This window comes from Hemicordylus capensis, chromosome 2 (assembly GCF_027244095.1).
Source record: "Hemicordylus capensis ecotype Gifberg chromosome 2, rHemCap1.1.pri, whole genome shotgun sequence".
In the NCBI taxonomy this organism is placed as follows: Eukaryota; Metazoa; Chordata; class Lepidosauria; order Squamata; family Cordylidae; genus Hemicordylus; species Hemicordylus capensis.
The window spans coordinates 428,770,230-428,791,451 of NC_069658.1; the positions used below are offsets into that span (position 1 = coordinate 428,770,230).

General features: G+C 45.3%; 1 protein-coding gene across 1 annotated transcript; it reads right to left on the reverse strand.

Moving 5' to 3' along the window:
* Window positions 1–2,453: 2,453 nt before the first annotated feature.
* LOC128344052 (keratin, type II cytoskeletal 7-like) lies at window positions 2,454–19,455 on the reverse strand. Its single transcript, XM_053293484.1, has 9 exons — window positions 19,012–19,455; window positions 15,552–15,760; window positions 13,054–13,114; window positions 10,842–10,937; window positions 7,530–7,694; window positions 7,320–7,445; window positions 5,489–5,709; window positions 4,325–4,356; window positions 2,454–2,752 (listed from the first exon to the last, which is right to left on the reverse strand). Exons 1-9 carry the CDS (start codon window positions 19,453–19,455, stop codon window positions 2,454–2,456), a joined length of 1,653 nt encoding a protein of 550 aa, XP_053149459.1.
* Between the last annotated feature and the right edge of the window lie 1,767 nt (window positions 19,456–21,222).

Genomic DNA, 21,222 nt, shown 5'->3' on the forward strand with positions numbered 1-21,222 from the left:
TGCAATGTGGTGAGATCTCACTATGTTTCTCAGTCATGAACACATGAAACAAAAATAAGGTTTGGAGTGTCTGAAAGCATGGGCAGGGTGCTTTCCCCCCAACTCTTCACAAGTGGTTTGTATACATTTAGGATTGGTGAACACAGCTGCTAAAGTGCTTATCTTATAAGAGTGAATGAAAACTCATAATAGGCAAAATGGTGAAACATGGGGTATGATTGCACACAATTCTGGTCGTCTGTGTGTGTGTGTTTAAAAAGCTTTAAAACAGCCACATACCCACAAGCTTTCCACAAGCAAACTGGAAGAGGGCCCTGCCAACCTATTATATGGAGAGCATAGGTATAGAGCAGGCCTGTTCAACTTTGGCCCCCCAGCTGTTTTTGAACTACAGCTCCCATAATCCCCAGTCATTGTGGCCAGTACCAGGGATTATGGGAGTTGTAGGCCAACATCTGCAGGAGGACCAAAGTTGAGCAGGCCTGGTATAGAGAATAATTCTATTATGTAACAACAATGTAGAGACTGCAGGGTTACCAGATGAGTTCCTTTTCTTCAGACAGGTCTCTCCTCCTGAAGCAATACATACATACATAGACTTCTGCTTTTAAATTGTTACATTGTTAATTTAACTCCAGGCGTCTATGCTCCATTCTCCCTCACACACAGGAGGGACACCCCAAATCCTCCCCTATTTTTATGAGGCACAAATTCTGAAGCAGAGTGGCTGCTTTGCACTGTTAGCATGAAAAAGAGTGAAAGATATAATTACCACACTGGGATTTACTCTCAGTGACATGACTTTATTGGGAGTAGAAGTATTGCCCAGTACACATGCAGAAAAGCAATCAAAGGAAAGCAACAGAAATATATTAATCAGCAACAACATTTTATGACAGCCTGACAAGCATGCTTTGAATGTAACTTCAAAAGGGTGCATCATTACTCTCAAGGCCCCTTCCTGTGTTACCTCAGCAGGGCTATTGCAGTAAGTCTTCTGACTGTGCTGCTCTGGTAACATCAAAAGCTTGAGGTCGCATGAGCAAACCAGAAACACAGGGACTGCATTTGCATGCAACGTGGAATTGCAGGTACAATGGACCTGCAGTTCTATTGCACGGTTACCTGTCCACATTTGGACGTAACCGGCAGGACCCTCTCTGCAGTCATAGAGACTGTACAGAGGAGGGAAAACTGGCTGCATAGGCTTCCTTCTGGGATGAAGGACTGCCCCAGCAGCCAATCAGAGCCAGAATGAGAGGGGAGCTTCCTGCCTCAACTCTGTTTAATGAAGCGTACAGCATTTGGATGGAATGGGCAAGGCATGGAACCTCAGGTATGAACGGCGAAACTCACTACAAGCCAAAAGTTCATATTGGAGTTCGGGGAGGGAAACCTCGTTTCACTTTGGTGTCTAAACCACAGTTGCATGTGCTCAGACGTACAAAAAATTCACCCTCAGGCCCCTCCAACTCCAGTTTCCTGTTACGTGGGAATGGGGCCACGTTCTTTCCTTATCAGTATCAATCCTCTGGAGCTGGGGAAATGGGAAGGAGCCATCTTGTGGGCTCCCCTCATGTGACCTTGGGCTTCTGTTGTAACCAGAGCAGCAAACAAAAGGACCATATACCATATACCAGCAGTTCCTATTCTACTGATGTTAACATCAGAATTAACTTTTAGTCCCAGGAAAACATGTAAGCTAGAATTCAGGCAATATTGTTAGAAAACACCTTCTGTTAGAAAACACCCTCTGCACATTTTATGTGCAGATTTTAATTTTATTTTTTTGATATATCCCCCCCGCACCCACCATCAAAAGCATCTATAATCTATCACAGGGCTTTTTCTAAAAAAAGCAATCCATAATGGTATTTGAGTGTTGTTATTGTTATTGTAATTTACGTGTGTAGCATGCACCACTGCAACACACACCTGTGCACTTCCCTTGTCCGCGCATACAGACTGTTGCCTAGAGCCACATTCCATTATGTTTAGAAGCCTACACAGAGTGGGAGAATATCCTCAGATCAGGGAATTTGACAGCACTATTGAGGAAGAGTCTTGTATTCACTGGTGAGGAAGGACTTCTGTGAGGAGTAGCAATGGAGTCTGTGAGAATCATCTTTGGCAGGGAGAAGAGAAGTGGGTGCACTTGTTCAGGGCATGGATTCTAGAGAAGCCTGATCTATTCACTTTACCTTTCTCGTCATTATCCGTTTACATCATCTAACATAATACAACATTTGCAATGACTTGAATTTTTGGACTGCACCAGTGTTCTTTTAGAACTGCACTTTTATTTCTTTTTAGAGCAGCATGTTTATGTTTGGTGGCACATTTTTAAAAGCCCTCATCTCTCCCTGTTTGTTGCTTAGCAACAACTGAAGTTGGCATTGCTATTCGCAGGTAGAGAAATATGTACATTTCATTCCATACAGACATTCTTACTTTCAACGTGGAGGCCCACACGAGTAAGCAGCGGACACAAAGCGTAATGTGGTGGTCTTAATGCTTCCACTGCTGAAACCATGATGAGGGGTGTGTGTGTCTGGACAAGGAGAGGCACCATGATGAGGGGCATCTCCAGAGCTTGACTGGATGCTTCTTGGAGGGGTGCTGCCACCACGCGTGGCCCTAGCACTGCCACAAACCCCTTCGCTTCTGCGGCTGCTTCCAGATGAAGAAGTATATACAGGGCCACGGTGGGAGCCGCCATGACCCACGACTGCCCCCTGACTTCTCTGGACAGCTGAGGAAAAAGAGAAGCACATGTTTGTATTTCACAGGGAACCCAAATTCGGTTTCCTGTATAATGGTGGTAATGTCCTGTGCTTTCACTCTGGTGTTTGTGCACTGAGCTAGCAAAGAACAGAAGTTCACTTATGTATAGCAAAGCTAGTCATGGCTCTTGGTCACTGTAAGAGTTAGAATGGAACCTCCACATTCAGAGACAATACACCTCTAATTCCAGACATTAGAAGCAAACAGCACAAGATGCCTAAGCAAGGACTACATCAGTCGCTGCTTATAAGTTTGGAGGCATCTAGCCGACCAATCAAAAGGTGAAATGCTGGACAAGTTAATTATTTGGGGCCAGTTTGAAACAATTCTGGCACCCATCCAGTGTTCCCTGTAACAAGGCTCCCCAGCTTCTATGGACTACAACTCCCAGCATCCTCAGCTACAGTGGCCTTTGGCAAGGGATTATGGGAGTTGTAGTCCACAGCATCTGGGAATCCCTGTTACAGGGAACACTGCACCCCATCACATGAGCGGAAATATGTGTGTGCAGATCAGCACCTCACACCTAGTGCATCATTCCACCTTATATAGTTACATGGGAGGGGGCAGAATGTCTCTGCCACTCCTGAATGTTGCAATTTAAATACTACTTTAAAGTAAAGAATAATCTAAGATGGCCTTTTGATTTCAAGGCAGTTCTCATGCTTTGAAGTTGACAAAGCAGATGCCTGGTTTGTTGCTGGTTCTACACTTCCTGCCCATGGGGTGTGGGTGGGTAGATATTAGGGCTGTCACCCACTTAAAGAAATCTTAGGATTGATCTACATGTGCAAAGAGATGGGATGAGAATGAGGTAGTGAACTTTGAAAACTGGATACTACACCACCTCAGACTGTGGAGAAGGGAAATCTTTGAATATCATCCCATGACACATGTGGGCCAATAATGTTTATGTTTTGATTTACACCTCAGTTCATTGCCAGTACCTTTTCATTCAGTTAAAAGACTGACTGGCTAACAGCACAATCCTATGCAGGCTTACTCAGAAGGAAGTCCCACTGAGTGCAAGGAGACGTAATTCCAGGAAGGACTATGCATAAGATTCCAGCATAGACTTTGGAACCCTAGGGGGGATATGTGACGGAGTCAGCAAAACTGAGCTTCAAAAATGAGCAGGCTACAGAATAATGGATGTTCACTCGGTGCACACTCATCTCCCCACCCCTGCTTTGAAGCCACTGGCTTACATATTCTCTAAGCGACAAATGAAATTGCTGCTTCTGCACCACTTTAAACCCTGCTAGCACAGCTTGCAAAGACAGAGAGGCTCCGTGCCTACTAAGGAGTGCATCCTTGCACTCCCTGCTACTCCAATTATTCCCCAAAACAGTGGCAGTGTAAGAATGCACTCCTTAATAGCCATAGAGCCTCTCTGATTATACAAGCCATGCCTCTGGGGATTAAAGAAGTGTCTCTTAGACAGGCAGCTTGCTGCACTGTATGTAAGCCACTGTCTGGGTGTGCCCTAGTAAGTCTCACAAAATTAGTAGTACATTTTCTCAGTATACAAACTACTTACCTATGTTCACTGCATGCTCCTCTTCACTCAACCTAGTGGGAAAAGAATTTTTTCAAAATCAAATATCTCATCACAACAGCTGATTCAAGTGTCTTGCCATGGCTGATTCATGCCTGTTCATCACTGGATGATGTATCATTTAATGACTGTGGCCCACCATTATTTCCAATGGCCCTGCAACTGCGCTGATGTAATTTTTTGGCAGTTGCTCAAGAGTGCTCTCACACAAATGTTTCAACATTGTGTTTCCAACCCACACAGCAGCATGGGCAATATGCTACTGCACAGCTAATGCTGCTCTGTATATGGGCCACTCAGTCAGAAGTATGACATGTCACTTCTAAAAGGCATTGCACTGAATTGACACCAGTTGCTAAGTAAGTCTTATCTGTGATTATCGGTTCATGACTGTTCAAGCAAGTTGTTGCTTGATGCCACAGTCCGCAAATGATGAACTGTGAAATGGCCCTTGTGGCTTCTTTTAAAGCACTTTTGAAAACAACACTTGGACCAGGAGAAAAGAAAACCCAGAAGGCCTAGAATTCAAATAAGAGGGGAAATATGTTTGAGACTGAAGATTTGAATTCATGTTCTCCAGTTTTAAATCGGAACTTTTTAATCTTTCTGGAATTTTTAATCTTTCCGGATTTGAAACGTGCTATTTTGTATTTCAACTCTGAGTTTTTATATTTCAACACAGAGTTTTTAGAAGGATTTCAGGGTGAAGTCCATGCTCTGCTGGGAAGAAAACAGCAGCAGCAGCAACAACAGTGCACTAAGATTTTCATTCCCAAGGAGGTACATGTTCAACATTCATGTGTCACGGCTCAAACACTAGATATTTCAAATTCAGGAAATGTGTCCAGTGTTGAAATGTGTGTAAATTCTCATAGACAGTGAAGCTTCCAATCATGCAAGGTGTCCCCACCTGATTTCCAGGGATTCCACCTGTTCCAACAGTCCCACATGCCACATAACAACTTGTTCCTGAGGGTCCCTCCTCCAACCCTCCAGATTGGCCTGTGTGGGTACTGAAAACTGTGATGGGGATGAGAGGCAGGAAAGTCAGCTGATACCTTGCACTTGAAGTACTTTGGAAACAGCCCACTATCTGTGAACAACGTTTTCCAGAAGAATTTCTTAACTGGCCTAAACAACACTCACCGGCATTCCTCTCCTTCTAGAAGCTTCCTGTAAGTAGCAATCTCAATATCTAGGGCCAGCTTGACATTCATGAGTTCATGATATTCCCGTAGCTGGCAAGCCATATCCTGCTTGGCCTTGTGCAGGGCCTCTTCCAGGTCAGCCAGTTTGCGTTTGGCATCCTTCACCGCTATATCTCCTCGTTCTTCAGCTCCAGCCACCTCCACTTCCACCTTGCAACGCTGTGGATGTAGAACATATGAGGCATCTCCCCCATGTACTTTCCTTGGAGTGGATGGCGTATTCAAGCTAACCTATGCTCCACTGGGACACAGTGAGGAACAGCGGAAAGCCATTTACTAGCAATGATATCCCATATTGCACCAATGTGCTGTCATTTCTGACAGTTCTACATCAGGGCCAACTTACACATGAGATGAGGCTTCCATGACTGGAGATCCAGATTATTTTAATCTTTATTTAAAAGTAGAGATGTTAGTGAGGCCTTCCATATTCAGATTCACTTCAGGTGTTTACAATGCATATCTCAATGAAGAGAGGAGCTCTAAGGAACCCTAAATTCTTCTTCAGCTCAGATTAGAAAATCCCGTTACTTCCCTTCCCACTAGCCCATGATTGCCCAAATCTCCTCTTCCCTTCCCTTCAAGCCATATTTACCTAGGTGTACTGTCAGCAGCAATGGCACAGTTGTGGGAAGGAAGGAGGGAAGCCTCCCCCAACCTGCCCTCTTTGGCATCTCTGTGGCCTTTGGGTAAATAGCTTTCCCAAGGGCTACTGCATTGCCAATGTGGATTTGGCTCCAAAATATGTCAAGCTACTGACCAGAGGAGAGGCACAGAGTGGGGGTGTCACCCAATGACTTATAAACAGCAAGCAGCTGAAGAGGGGGGAGGGGTTAACTACTCCCTCCTACCATTTTCCTAATATAAATTACACCTCCCTGAAATGCATTACTCTGGTAGTGAGATGGGTGAGAAGTAGATAAGGAAAAGGGGGGTGGGGCTTAAATTCCATCTTCACCAATGCTATTGCTCGGATTCCTTACAATCCAATCCTAGCACAGCTGGGAGGGAGAGTGGCATTAGCATGGTTTCTGGATTCATACATCACCAGAATGGAATGGAATTGGAACATGGGGAGATCCTGAAGCTACTGTCATGGGCATGCTGGAAGACTCCAAGGAGGAGCTGGAGGAGGGGACAGAGGTTACAGTAGAGGAGGGAGGGCAAGGACCAGAACTTGCAAAGGAGAGTGGGTCCAATGCATGGGGAGTTGGAAATGAGTTAGAGCCGGGTGAGGCAGCTCTTGTGGAGGAGGCGCGACCGATCTCAGCTGTGGTCCAAGAGACAGCAAGAGTTAAGGAACCGCATGTGTAGAACAACAGGCAAAGCTGCTGACTCAGGAACTTTTGATTAACAGCACCAGGGGTCAGCCTATTTAAGACAACTGCACCACAGCTACCCTGCTGATAGCAACGTCAATTTCCTGTGAGCTAATCGGCTGTGTCCGTGTATTGCCTTGACCGTGTTTGGACCCTGGACTGTGTTGCCTGTGGACTTGCCTGTGGACTTCGATTTGGACTCTGTTGGATTGATTGGATTTGATGCGGACTGAACCTGGTTTGGAGACTTTTCCTATAAGACTTTGCTATTATACTTCTACCTCTGCCTGTTTTATGCTCCGTCTGGCTAGCCTGACAGATTTACGACAGCTACTGTCCTTATGCTATTTTCAAAATATGTGAGGGAGTTTCTGAGAAATGCCCCTTCTTTTGCCCTTGATGTTCAGATTGACTACCCTATAATTATAATGGACAATCCAATAAAATCACCTGAGCTTTGACACTTGCAACTTCTGACTCCAGGGTGTGAGCAGCACGGGTCAGAGCCTGAAGCTCTTCTTTGACATTACGCAGATCATCACCATGTTTCGCCGCTGTCGTCCTGAGCTCTTGATACTGCCACGAGAAACAACATGGGTGATGCAGAAATAGAAGGGGCCCCAGTTCTTTGTCTCTGTTCAGACCTGTCCAGTTGCTTACCCGGCACTGGAACAAAGCCTCCACTGCAGCTCGGCTTCTGGAAGCAATCCCTTCATATTGATGTTGGAACTCCTGAATGGTACGATCCATGTCTAGGGCTCGACTGTTGTCCATTTGCACCATGACACATGTGTTGGAAATGCGGTTTTGGAGCTCACAAATTTCCTGCAAGATGGCACAGAACATAATGGCTATTATTGCAGTTCCATTTGTTAAACCCAAAAGGCCATCTATCCACCAAGCCCATAAGAAGCAAACTATTGGCATGTTCTCATGATAATCCAGGGAAAGTGGGAATTCTAGATCCAAGCAGCATGTGTGTTCCCGATTTTGTGTCATGAGAACTCGGAAATGTAGAGCTTTATTTATTTATTTTATTATTAAAACTTTTATACCACCCTTCCAAAAGGCTCAGGCTTTCCAATTGCACCCAGTCTAAATTGACCTCAGATCAGTGATCTAGGATTTGATCTGGGGTGGCTGCTCTGTAGGTTGGGCACAATTGCAAGCCCTACATTTGCAGGTTCTCGCGACACAAAATTGGGAGTGTGCGTGCTGCTTGGATCTAGGATTTCCGCTTCCCCACCAGCCTGGATCATAAGAATATGTCCCATGTAGTCCAGACCATATTGTTTGTGAGAACTCAGGATTTTAGAGTGTCCAGAACTTGAATGCTGATAGATATTAAGCCGGGATATAGTTTGTGAAGCAGCATCAAGTTCTGGGCAAAGAAGGGACTCCACTTAATGTGTAATGGCGCCAACGGCAGAGTGACATCTCACAAAAAGCCACTGTAATATCCCCTCCACTGAGACTTGCTAAGATGCACAGGACTCAGTATGTCAGCAGCACACCAAGTGAAGATGCATTCTAGTCAGGGAGGGGAGGCTCCATTGGCTCCTCACGAAAAACAAGTTACAATATGCCATGCTCTGTTTCTGAAGGGTACAAGTCGGTAGCCTTAGGAAACAGCAAGACCGGCAAAAATATTTCAAAAGGACACCCAACTGGAGGTTCCAAAGCACAGAAGGGCGTTCACTTTGGCTCGCTGTCATGGCCTCCCTTCAGCAGTGCTAGAAGGCCGTTATAGAAGGACCCCATTTGCAGAGTGAGTATGCCCCTGTGGCCTAGGGCAGGTCGAAACTACTGAGCATGTTCCTCTCTACTGCTTGTTCTGTAGAGACATTTGCGCCTCCCTCATCCTTCCATTGCTAAGCAAGTATCCAGGTCGTCCGAGCCAGGTTGTCCTTGTTACTCTCTGACTCTAAGCTTGCCATCACATATAGCATCGCCAGGTACTGTGCGGCTGCGATCAGCATTTGTTGGCGGATGACAGGCAGTGAGTCCTATCAGCCTTAATCTGACCCTCGGTGACTCTGGGTGGGCCCTACAATTGCTCACGCACCACCCTTTTTTACTGTTCCTTATAACCTTTAATCTGGTTGTTTTCCAGTTTTATTACTCAGGCTTCTATGTATTTCTTTCTTCTCATGACTTTTAACCTTTTTACATCCATTTTTATGCCCCTCTCTTTTTATGCCTTCCATGCATTTTTATGACTTTTATTACTTCTCAGGCTTTTAGGCCCTCATGCTTTTGGTGTATTATCTACTACTAGTGTTTTTAAGGCCGTTATAATAACAGGCGCTAGGTTCCCCCCCCCCTTTACTCCTTCTTCCTTTCTCTTGCCTTTTTTCTCCTTTCTTTCTCTCATCCTCTCTTGCCTTTCCTTCCTTTCCTCGCTCTCTTTTTTCCTCTCTCTTCTCCTTCCTTTTTTTTCACTTTCTCTCTCTCTTTTTTATCTTTTCTTTCTCTTTTCTTTCTATAATGGGTGTGCTCTTTGGGGCTGATGGCTTCTCCCCCCCTTTCTCCTTCATTTTTTCTCCTTCGTTCTTTACATCTCTCTTTCCTATTTTCCCTCCCTCCCTCTTTGCTTATTTTGTTTTTTTCTTTCCCTTTTCTCTCTTTTCTCTTATTCCTTTTTTCTTTCTTTTCTTCTATCTATTGTCCTGTCTCCCTCCCTCACTTCTTGTTTTTTGTCTCTCTGTCAGCATGTGAGTCGGGGGGCTCCCTCCTTCCCTTCGCTCCTCTCCGGGCGCACCCTGCTGCAGGGTGCCTGTTGCATGCCACCGGGCTCCGGCTCCAGGGCCCTGCAGCGGAGCTACTGCTGCTTTTGTTTTCTGCCGCCTGGCCCGGCCTCGGGCCCCGCCGAGCGAGCGAGTGAGGCGCTGTGGCCCCGCAAGGCGCGGGGTGGGGTGATGGCGCCCGCGGCGGGATCTGGAGCCCCGCTGGGGCGTCTGGGCCTGTGCAGAGCGCCACTGGCCTCTCTCTCCCTCCCCATCCCCTGGGGCTGCTTCTACCTTGCAGCAGCAGCAGCAGGTGCGGGGAGCGCGGCTCCTGCTCCGGGGCTGTGGGTCGGGGCGGCAGCCATGCGCTCCCCACCCCACTGCCCAGAGGCGGAGGCGGCAGCCCGTGGGGGTGCCGCTGGGTCTGGAGTGCCCCCACCCCCGCTGCTCCCTGTGGGTCTGGGCCCTCCAGGCGAGGAGGGGCTGAGGCTGGCGAGGCCCTTCCTCTTCCCCAGGCAGGCAGCAGCTGCGAATGAGTCACGGTGCTGTTTATTTCTCTCTGGACTGGGCGGGCGGGCGGGACACTGGAGGCTCGCCCAGCTCCTGCTGGACTACAACTCCCATCAGCCCTGAGCTGTCTCTTCTCCCCACTCTTATCTTCTTGCCGCTTATGGTTTTTCACTCCCGCGGGCCCGTTTTTTAACTCTCCCCCCCGGTCTTTTTTGCTGGTTTCCCGCTGCTCTCTTGGTTCCCAGCTGCTAATTCCGGTTCCCCCGCTGCCGCCTCAGCCCTCCCAGTTCCCCCGCTGATGTCTCTGTCCTCCCGGTCCCCGGGCGAAGCAACCGGGCGAAGCAACCAAGTGGCCGGGCGATGCAATCAAGATGGCTGCCTGGTGGCTGTGTCCATCTTTGTCTCGGCCGAACTGGGCATGCGCTCCGTGCATGCCCAGAACAGGCCAGGGAGGCACGGACACACGCTTGGTGTCCGTCCACGGACGGACACCAAGCGTTTTATTAGAGAGGATTGTTAATATTAATATGTACCGTTTTATATGTAATCACTTTTCATCTATTCTCACTTTTAACATGTAATCACCCTTGTACTTTATGCTGGTCTATGGCCGTAATAAAGATGGATTGATTATTTCAATAGAGTTTTGCACATCCATCTTTATTCCTCTTTCTTTTTAAAGCAGTTTTATGATGCCTGGCCAACAAAGCTACATAACAGTGGAACATCTTCTCACCTGTTCATTTACAGATCTCAAGAAGCTGATTTGTTTGCTATGATTAGCTACCTTGGCTTCCAGTTCGGCATTGTGTGCAAAGGCACAATCCAAATCCTGCAAGAAAAAAAAGACCACAATGACTTCTACTACATTAGAAGGTCGTTCATACAACCCACCTTCCCCACAACAATTGTTCTTTCTTCAGGGTGATGCCGCTTGTGTGCCCACACTAGTAGTTCTGTGGCAGTCACCTGAGGTGGAATCGGGAGGAGGAAGTCATCCTGCATCCCTCAATGCCCCGTGTGGGCAGCAGAGAGGCAAGCGGCTGTAATGCAGCAGTGCTCCTCTCCCTGGCCATGCTGCAGTCAGGGGGTTCTATGGCCGCCGCTCCCAGCGGCCATTTTCAGAGTCCCAATGTTGCATGTGATCAAAAGGTGAGGTAGGACAGGCTCCTTTTCCGTCCTACCTCACCTTTTGCCCAGATAGTGGATCTGGGCTACCTGGGGCTGCAGTGACTGGATCAGGAGACCTCCCGGTCTCCAGGCGACACAGGCTGCTTGGGTAGGACGGCATTTACTCAAGAAGCCCATGTCATGTGAACGACTCATATTTTCTTGGGACTGGAAATGAAATAAGTCAAGAAAGGATGGGAAGTTGCAAATGGAAGAACATAAAATGGGAGCTGCCATCGACAGAGGCAAGTTTCAAAAGGAAGCCAGAAGAGTTTCCAAAAGTTTTGTGAAAAATTTCAGAGAGATTTTGCATATCCCTCGATGGTCAGCATCACCAGATTTCAGCTAACATGAAAATCAAAGCACAGATGGCTGTTTTTCCATTTGAAGGAAGCCCCAAGAGACAAGCAACATTTTTCAGGTGGGTTTTGCACATCGCAAAAGAAATGATGCCTTAGAAATAAATAAAAATATAATCCATTTTCATCTGAGACACAATATGGAAAATATTGAAATATCTGGAAAAAATGCTATGTGTGTGGGGGGGGGGCGGGGGAGTCAGCAGTTGTGTACTGCAGATACCCACAATTTGAACACATGCCAAAGCACTCACAAAATGAGTTCAGCATGTCATGATCTACTGAAAAAGTCCGCTTGTGTTGTTTTCATTGTGCTATTCATTCTCGTATCATCAGAAAAAGGCATAACCTCCCTAAATGCCTGCTTGGCGGCAGTGATGGGCTGAATGAAGGATAAGAATCTGAGACTGAATCCAAATAAGGCAGAGGTACATTTTATATGGGATCAGAACTTTGGTCTGCCTGTCCTGGATGGGGTTACATTCGCCCAGAAGGGACAGGTATGCAGTCTGGGATTGCTTCTGGATCCAAACCTCTCTCTGGTGTCTCAGTTGAAGAAGTGGACAGGAGGTGGTTTGTATCAGCTTCGGCTGATATTTATTTATTGTATTTATTGTTAAATTTATATACCGCCTTTCATTAAAAAAATTCCAGGCAGTATATAAATCCCAAGGTGGTATATATGCCAGCTGAGTCTGCTTCTTGAGGTAAACAACCACAGAACAGTAGGGCATAGGCTGGCAACCTCCAGAGTTGATTACTATAATGCACTCTATGTGGGGCTGCCTTTGTACATAGTCCGGGAACTGCAACTCGTGCAAAACGTGGCAGCTCAGTTGCTCTCCAGGTCATCTCCAAAAAACCACATTACCCCTATACTAAAAGAACTGTGCTATTTACCAATCTGTTTCCGGGCAAAATACAAAGTGCTAGTTATACGCTATAAAGCTCCAAACAGCTTAGGTCCAGGGTATTTAAGAGAATGCCTTCTCTTAAATGGCAGGGGAGACACCTTGATCACCTTCATCAGCTCTGCCACCTACTGAGGTCATCTGGGGAGGTCCGTCTGCAGCTGTCACCAGCTATTCAACTGACACCACCTACTCAGGGATAGGCCTTCCCCATCGTTGCCTCAAGAGTTTGGAATGTACTCCCTGTTGAAATAAGTCTCCCCATCTCTGATAACTTTTTAAAAGGCAGTTAAGACACACATGTTTACTCAGGCTTTTTATTAGACTTATAGATTTTAACATTGTTTTGAATTTTTAAATTATTATAACGTTTCAATTTTGTTTTAATTTGTACTGTTTTACTGTAAACCACCCAGAGATGTGAGTTTTGGTCAGTATATAAATATGTTAAGTAAATAAATTATCAGATAAAAATAGCAGTGTCCAAGAAAAGTATTAATGTACTCACCTTTTTAAGTAATACAAACTCATTCTCAGTAGATGTTCGCCTATTGCATTCCTCCTCATACCTAATCCAATAAGAGAAAATGTTTCTTATTATTAATGCTTGGTATCCAAAGGGGTGCAGAAATCAAACAATATGATCTGGGGAGAGTGTATTCTATGCTTTTAAAATGGCCAACGCTGAAAAAACAATGCTGATTTAAGCAAATGGGCACTGGTGTTCTTATTTGGATTTTTTAAATTCTGTTCCACCAAGGAGAGTGGGAAAGAGATCTGCAGAGCACTGAAGTGCCATCATGTGGCCACTAGAAGTCCTGCTCAGCTCTCCCAACCCACTAGTTTCTGCTGTTCCTTATTCTTGCATCTGAACTAGATTTAACTAGCTTCGCAGTTAATCCTAGACTCAATTTCTGATGAAACTGCAGGAGCACAGAATATTCCCAGGTTTGGCGAATAATAGCAATAGCAATAGCACTTACATTTATATACCGCTCTATAGCTGGAAGCTCTCTAAGCGGTTTACAATGATTTAGCATATTGCCCCCCAACATTCTGGGTACTCAATAAACTGTTGGTTTGTACTTAGGTGGCCTATATTATAGGCCTACATGCCTACAAATATCAAGACCCCTACTGGATTTGAACAGGGCTGGTGGTGTAAAGTGCTGGGATCGTTCCTGATCTTGCCACTCTTCCCCCAGGTGGCCTGGCTTTTCAACCAAGGCTAAAAGTGAGGTAGGAGCAAAGCGCGTAGCTCCTATCTCACTGCCTGGTCATGTGGGCTGTCACATCTTGGCCATAGAGCCCAGCCTAATGTCTGAATAAGGTTAATGTCTATGATGATTCTGTATAAATGTACCTAGTGCAATGACAATCCACAACAGGATAATTGTGGGGAACACACCTGTCTCTTTGCTACAGGCACATTCTCATGAATGGGCAGTGTTGGTTATGCTGCGGAAAGTTGGGAGGCGGAGGTATGTGCGCTCCCATGAAAGCTGGTTAAAGCAATTTTGTGCCATCTCCAGTGTCAGCAGGGCACCGCAGATTGTGGTTGAATGTCAGCAGGGTGCAGCATCCAGCCAACACTGGAGCCGACACACAATCACTTTAACCAGCTTTCACAAGAGCATGCATGCCTCTGCCTTCCAGCTTTCGGTGGCATAACTAATATTGCTTTACCTTGAGAATTACCTATATTAACTAAATAAAGGATAAGGGATGAAGGACAACAGACTGAAGTTGAATCCAAACAAGATGGAGGTACTGTCTGTAGGGGATCCAGATCCAAGAGATGGTTTCGATCTGCCTGTTCTGGATGGGTTTACATTCCCCCTAAAAGATCAGGTTCGTAGTCTGGGAGTGCTCCTGGATCCCAAATTATCCCTGGTTTGTCAGGTTGAGGCTGTGGCCAGGAGTGCTTTTTATCAGCTTGGCTGATAAAGATATGTCCATTTCTGGAGATAAATGACCTTAAAACAGCGGTACATATGCTGATAACCTCTAGGCTTGACTACTGTAATGCACTCTACATGGGGCTGCCTTTGTACGTAGTTCGGAAACTACAATTAGTTCAGAATGCGGGAGCCAGATTGGTCTCTGGGTTTACCTGAAGGGGCCATATAACACCGATTCTAAAAGAACAGCACTGGCTGCCAATATGTTTCCGAACAAAATACAAAGTACTGGTTATTACCTATAAAGCCCTTAATGGTTGCCTCTGTCGTGAACCCTGTCACCTATTAAGATCATCTGGAGAGGTACAGTTATGGTTGCCACCAACTCGTTTGGTGGCAACTTGGGACCAGGCCTTCTCTGTGGCTGCTCCAGGGCTTTGGAACGCGCTCCCTGCTGAAATAAGAGCATCTCCTTCTCTGTTTGCTTTTAGGAGGACCCTGAAGATGTACCTGTTTTCCCAGGCTTTTAACTGAAACCAAATTTTTAAATTTTAATATGTGTGTATCTATAATGATTTTTATCTTTTTATGAATTTCAAATGTTTTATATTTTATATTATGTTTTAATTCTGTACACCGCCTAGAGATTTCTATATTAGGCGGTATATAAATTCAATAAATAAAATAAATAATAAATAATAAATGAATCCTGTAGTGGGGATGGAAACCAATGTTGTGATTCAGATAAATGAGTTAGTCCTTTTAAATGTTGATTTTAAATTTTATTTTAAAACTGACTTTAAAAAATGTGTGTGTGTATGTTAGTTATTTCATGTGTTAGATGTTTTTACTTGATGTTTTAATACTGTGTTTTGAGCAGTCCAGAGAACATTTTATTATTAGGTGGCTAACAAAGATTTATTTATTTATTCAGGCAGGCAGTAGCATTAAGATGCCACAAGGATTGACTTCTTGCTGCAACCAACTAATATGGCTTTCTCTCTGACAGTTGTTCAATAGAAATGCATCGTATTATGACACCAGCCTTTACAGATGCCTTATTTAATGTGATACACATCTATATATAGGCATCCTTGAAACTCACCTCTTTTTATAGCCCTCTGTAGCTTTCTCCAAAGCTTTGTGTTCCGTATGAAGCTCAGCTTTCTCACATTTGAGACACTCCAGCTCTTTCTTAAGTTCCTTGACGTGCTCATTAATGATGGGTTCCATGTTACTTTTATAGCGTTTCTTTCCTTTCATGAAGTCCCACTTAGTCTTCAGCATCAGGTTGTGCTGCTCCATTAATTGGACCTGAATCCCAAAAAGGAAACATTCAATTTATCTTTTTTTGTTAATTTTGGAAACCAACCGGCGTGATGCAGTTGAGAGAGGCATCTTTTCAAGGTTTACAGCAGCAGCATGGGAGCTGCTTTTCCTAGGCTTTAGAACAGGGGATCCCAATCTTGGGTTCCCAGATGGTGTTGGACTACAATACCCATCATCCCCAACCACAGAGGCCATTGTGGCTGGGGATGATGGGAGTGATAGTTCAACAATATCTGGGAACCCAAGGTCAGGAGTTTTAGACCAAAGCATTGCTGGAATGTTTAAAGGCCAGTGACCTGTGAGTGAAGCCAATTGTGCAGTCACTTTCTGGTCAGGATTTGAGGTGATGGTTGGGTAGAAAGGAGCCATACAGTTGTCTCCATATACAAGGCTCTGGTCTTGCCACAGAAAAGCTGGACTATGGGATGAAGCCATGGGAAAGCAGTTCCCACTGCTGTAAAGTCTAAATGGCATCACAAAAAGGATTGATTTTGAAGATCATCCCCAACAGTCTAAATGTGAGAACGTTTACATCATCTCTCTTGGTCCTTCTCCTGCCACTCCCATCTCCAAATCAATGGAACATACGTAGCTGCTACACATCCTTCCCATTTAAAATGGTGACTGAAGTCCACATTATACTTTAATGCAGCAGTGAGGGGGAGGGCAATCTCCCACAGTCTGCTTCCATGCCACTCTTAACAACATCTGGATGCTGCACAATTGAGGCAAAATACATGGTTTCTTCCTATGCTAGCCTCTGTTCAAAGTAGGAGAACACCTGAGTGGGACAGAATCGCACCATTCACCCCACTCATATGGGCTTGCTCTCCTTCTAGACATTACTATACCAGCATGGGACAGGACCACAAAGGAAGTGGCCATCACACTACCATGGTACAAGTGTACGAATTCCCTAACTTTGCACTGTCAGCTAGGCCATCGATAAATGCTTCAGGGAACTTCATACAAGGATATTTCTGTGTAGGAAATTTCATGTCCATAGTGAAATGCACATGAGTACAATGGATAATGGTGACACATGGCCCTCATTCAGATCTCCAACATGGAGCTGAGAGTCATGTAGGAAACTGTTCTAGTCACATCTGAACAGACTTATACCCATACAGATTTTCTTATCCTTTTTCTAGATTTGAAGAGGATCACCAACACTATCCTAGCCATGAGATGACTAGGATACATGTCCTGTGCAGCAGGCCTGCGTAGGGATAATGAACATCCTTCCGGATGGCACATGTGCCTATGGCCATCCGGACACATTTTGCTTCTGCAAGTCCAGAAAGGTAGATTAGTTAACCACAAGCCATCCTCATCAACCACCTCTGATGGGAGAGTAAAGGGTCTATACCACAAACATCAAGGAAGCAAAGAGAAAGAAAGGGGGCACAGATCTAGACATTTGCTGCAGACCTGAACCACTCTTGAGAGCATCTCCATTTCTAGTACTATCATTGACAAAGCATGCAAAATGTCAACTAATGGTGGTAAAAATCATTTGCTCAACTCTAATTCAGTTACTTTGGCTTTAAGTCCCTTCATTATCGTTACTCTTCAGAAGAATATGACCAGCAAAATTGTCTTATTAATTTGTATTGCAGAAGGCCTGATTGCTAGGCCTTCTGCAGCATGCCCAGAACTTGACAGAAGTCAAAGTTCTTTTACTACAGAGATAGATAGATAGATAGATAGATAGATAGATAGATAGATAGATAGATAGATAGGGCATACCCATCACTAATCCCATGTGTGGCAGCTCTTGTGAGAGTTCATAAGCGAGCTGCCAGCAGCAGGAGAAGAAAGTATCGGTGTGGCAGTGGTTGGGGAAAGAAAACGGCAGCAAGATGGCAGGCAAAGAAAGTGGTCGTGGCAGCGGATGGGAGGAGAAAATGGCAGGTGGGAGGGAAAAGAAAATGTCAGCGGTGGCAAATGGGAAGGTGGGCAGGGAATGAAAACGGCGGTGGCAGCAGATAGGTGGGGAATGAAAATGGTGGCGGTGGGTCTGAGAACAGAGGGAAAGCTGAGAGGGAGGGGAAAAGGAAGGGGGAGAACTAGAGGCGCAAGTGCTCTGCACGCAGGCCAGCTAGTTCATCTGTATTCCTCTTACAGACTCTTGTTGTCATCACATATCTTCTTTTATATATTAAAATGTTTATACCTTGCTTTTTATTCCACAGGATATTCAAAGCAGTTAATGAAAAATAATGAAAGACAAAAACCAGCAAGATATAATACATTATATAAAAATATAGGAACATAATTTTTAAAAGTACAACTGCAAGAAAAGTGGTGGCAGAGAGCTTTGGCTGAGGATACTGGGAGTTGTAGTCAAGAACATCTGGCATTTACTGTTAGAGGAAACACTGACCACCACCCTCCAGTTATCTGTATGCTCTGGCCTTCAAATGCCTTCCAGGAGAGTCACCTTTTCACCATTCAGCAGAAGGCAGGTAGTGATGGAGGTGGGCAGCCCTATCTACCTCTCATGCCCCCTCCCTCAAACCTCAGGTGGTGGGGGCTTATTGTTGTTGTTGTTGTTATTTTTATTATTATTATTATCATCATCATCATCATCATTATTATTAAAACTTTTATATCGCCCTTCCAAAAGGCTCAGGGCAGTTTACATTAAAACACTATTAAAATCAGTTAATAATTAAAACAAAAATTATAAAGCATAAAAACAATGATTAACAATTAAAAACATCATAAAACAACAATTAAATAATCAGAACAATTTAAAAACAAGTTTTAAAAGCTGAGAAAGCCTGGTTGAAGAGATGTGTTTTCAGGTGTTTTTTGAAAATTGCCAGAGATGGGGAGGATCGTATCTCAGCAGGGAGCTCATTCCACAATCTCGGGGCAGCAGCCGAGAAGGCCCGTCTCTGTGTGGCCACACCAAACGCGTTGGCGGCAACTGGAGATGGACCTCCTCAAGTGACTTCAATGGGCGGTGCGGCTCATAGCGAAGAAGACACTCTCTTAAATACCCAGGGCCTAAGCCGTTTAGGGCTTTATAAGTTATAGCTAGCACTTTGTATTTTGCCCAGAAACCTATTGGCAGCCAGGGTAACTCCATCAACAAAGGAGTAATGTGGTCTCTCCGAGATGACCCAGAGACCAACCATAAAGCAGGGCTTCTGGCGGTGAATTGAATGTTTGCAGGTGGTCAAATACAGGAGGAGGCAATCTGTCTTCCCCTTCTGCCCCCAACTCACCTTGTCAATGAAAGAGGCAAACTTGCTGTTGAGGCACTGGAGTTCATTCTTCTCTTGATACTTGACTGCTTGGGCCATGGTGTCAATCCCCAAGTTGAGTGGTTGCAGCAGGGACTCGTTGCAAGTCACAGGAGTGATGTGTGATGCACCCGGAGCAACTCCTCCAACAGTTCTGAAGCTGGTGCTATACCTGGTGCCACCATAAGTGTACAAAGCCCCAGTACTGCCATGATGCCCATTTCCTGAGAGGCTTTTACTGGTAGGAAGCTTGGGTCCATAGGAGCCCATACTCTTGCTGCTAAAGCCACCAGCTCCTCTATAACATATGCCCATGTCTATCGGAGGGCAAACGGCATGGCTGATGGTATGACTCGGGGCTCCTTTGGGGGGCAGAACTTCAGAATAGGAGCTGAAGTTTGGGGGGCCACTTCCCTGGTGAGACATTGCTTCTTGGAGGAGTGGAACGAAACCTGAGGGGAGAAATTGCAAAAGGCGTGTGTGGAGGGGGATGGGGGACAGGAAGCAGAAGAGGCTAAAGCTTTGTGGGTTTAAGTAGGGCAAGTTTCCCTTTATATCCATTTTGGAAATCTGGGTTTGGCTGCTTCATTGTGGGGGAATAGCAATTTTGTGGCATTTATGAGCTGGGAGCCCTCAGCAACAGGCTTCTCATGTGTCGTGGGCTTAATCACTAGGCAAAACATAGCTCACCTTCTGAGTGTACGTGTGAGGAAGCTCCTATAAAGTCATTGGCTCAAATGCACGCACAAAACACCACAGCTAATATTACACCTGGGAGGGGAGAGAATCAGTCCTCGCTGCAAGTATTTCTATGAGATGCACTTCTCATCTTTCTGTACTTCCTAATGACAGCATTGGTAGCTTGGCCAGCTCATTGTGAGGGAAGACATCTAGGAAGAGTAAGGGGCTCTAGTTTTAGACTGTCTTGAAGCCATAGATGCTTTGTATAGATGTTGCTACCGGTAGGAGCACATTCCTCAATGGCAGACGCCTCGTGGTGCTGCTTAGCCAACAGGTTTGTGTGGAGAAATGTCTTGGAAGATGCCTACTGATGGCCATTGTGTTGCACAAGTCAAGTGTCCTGGCCCTCGTGATGGAGGGTGAAGCAAATCACATAACAACCCTGTATTTTCTTTGCTGCCCTAGATATATTTAGTAATAAAAACCAATAATTATAGCATTTGTTGCTGCTGCCATTGCTGCCCTTTGAAGGGCCCTGCTTAACTCTTATTAATGGTTCCATTCTTTTAAAAAAGCAAAGCCAGTAAAAATATCATTACTATTATTATAGGTGTTATCTCTGATTGCTCAACAGCTAGCAGTTATATTGCAGTGTTTGTTTGGCAGGCGATCTAATTTAGGTGAGATCTGTGCAATGTAAGGCCTATCGGCCACTTGCAGCCTCTTCCCTGAGTTTTTGTGACCCCCCTAAAATACCCATCGTGGCCTTCGTTTGTGGTCTTTCTCCACTTCCTTGTTAAAACACTGAAGGCCTGCTCAAGCCCATCAAAAATGGGAATGTGGAAATGACTGCATAATTATTGCCCTCTTCAGCCACCTAATGGTGCAGCGGGGAAAAGACTTGACTAGCAAGCCAGAGGTTGCCGGTTTGAATCCCCGCTGGTGTGTTTCCCAGATTATGGGAAACATACCAATATAGGGGTTATGGGAAACACCTATATCAGGCAGCAGCGATATAGGAAGATGCTGAAAGGCATCATCTCATACTGCGAGGGAGGAGGCAGTGGTAAACCCCGCCTGTATTCTACCAGAGACAACCACAGGGCTGTGTGGTCGTCAGGAGTCAACACCGACTCAACGGCACACTTTACCTTTCAGCCATTATTCAAGGTGAACACAGTGTACTCAGGTATAGGGGAATGGAAGGATGCCTGCTAGATACACACCCTGGTGCTGATGCTCTCCATAGGCCTGCCCACGGCTCTACCCATGTTCAGCATTTGTCTGGACAGGTGGCTGTTGAAACCAGGAAGATTTTCTGCTTGTGACTTGGAACACTACTCACTAACCAGTGCTCCAAGCCACAGGGCAAAACTCTCTTTCAATAAAGGAGACACTCTTTATTTGTGGGTGTTCCATTCCTGCCCATTTCCATGGATAACTAAACTGTGAATAAAGAGGCCTTAACCCTATGGGGTTTGGGAGCACAGTGAGCTGAAAATGACAAGGAAA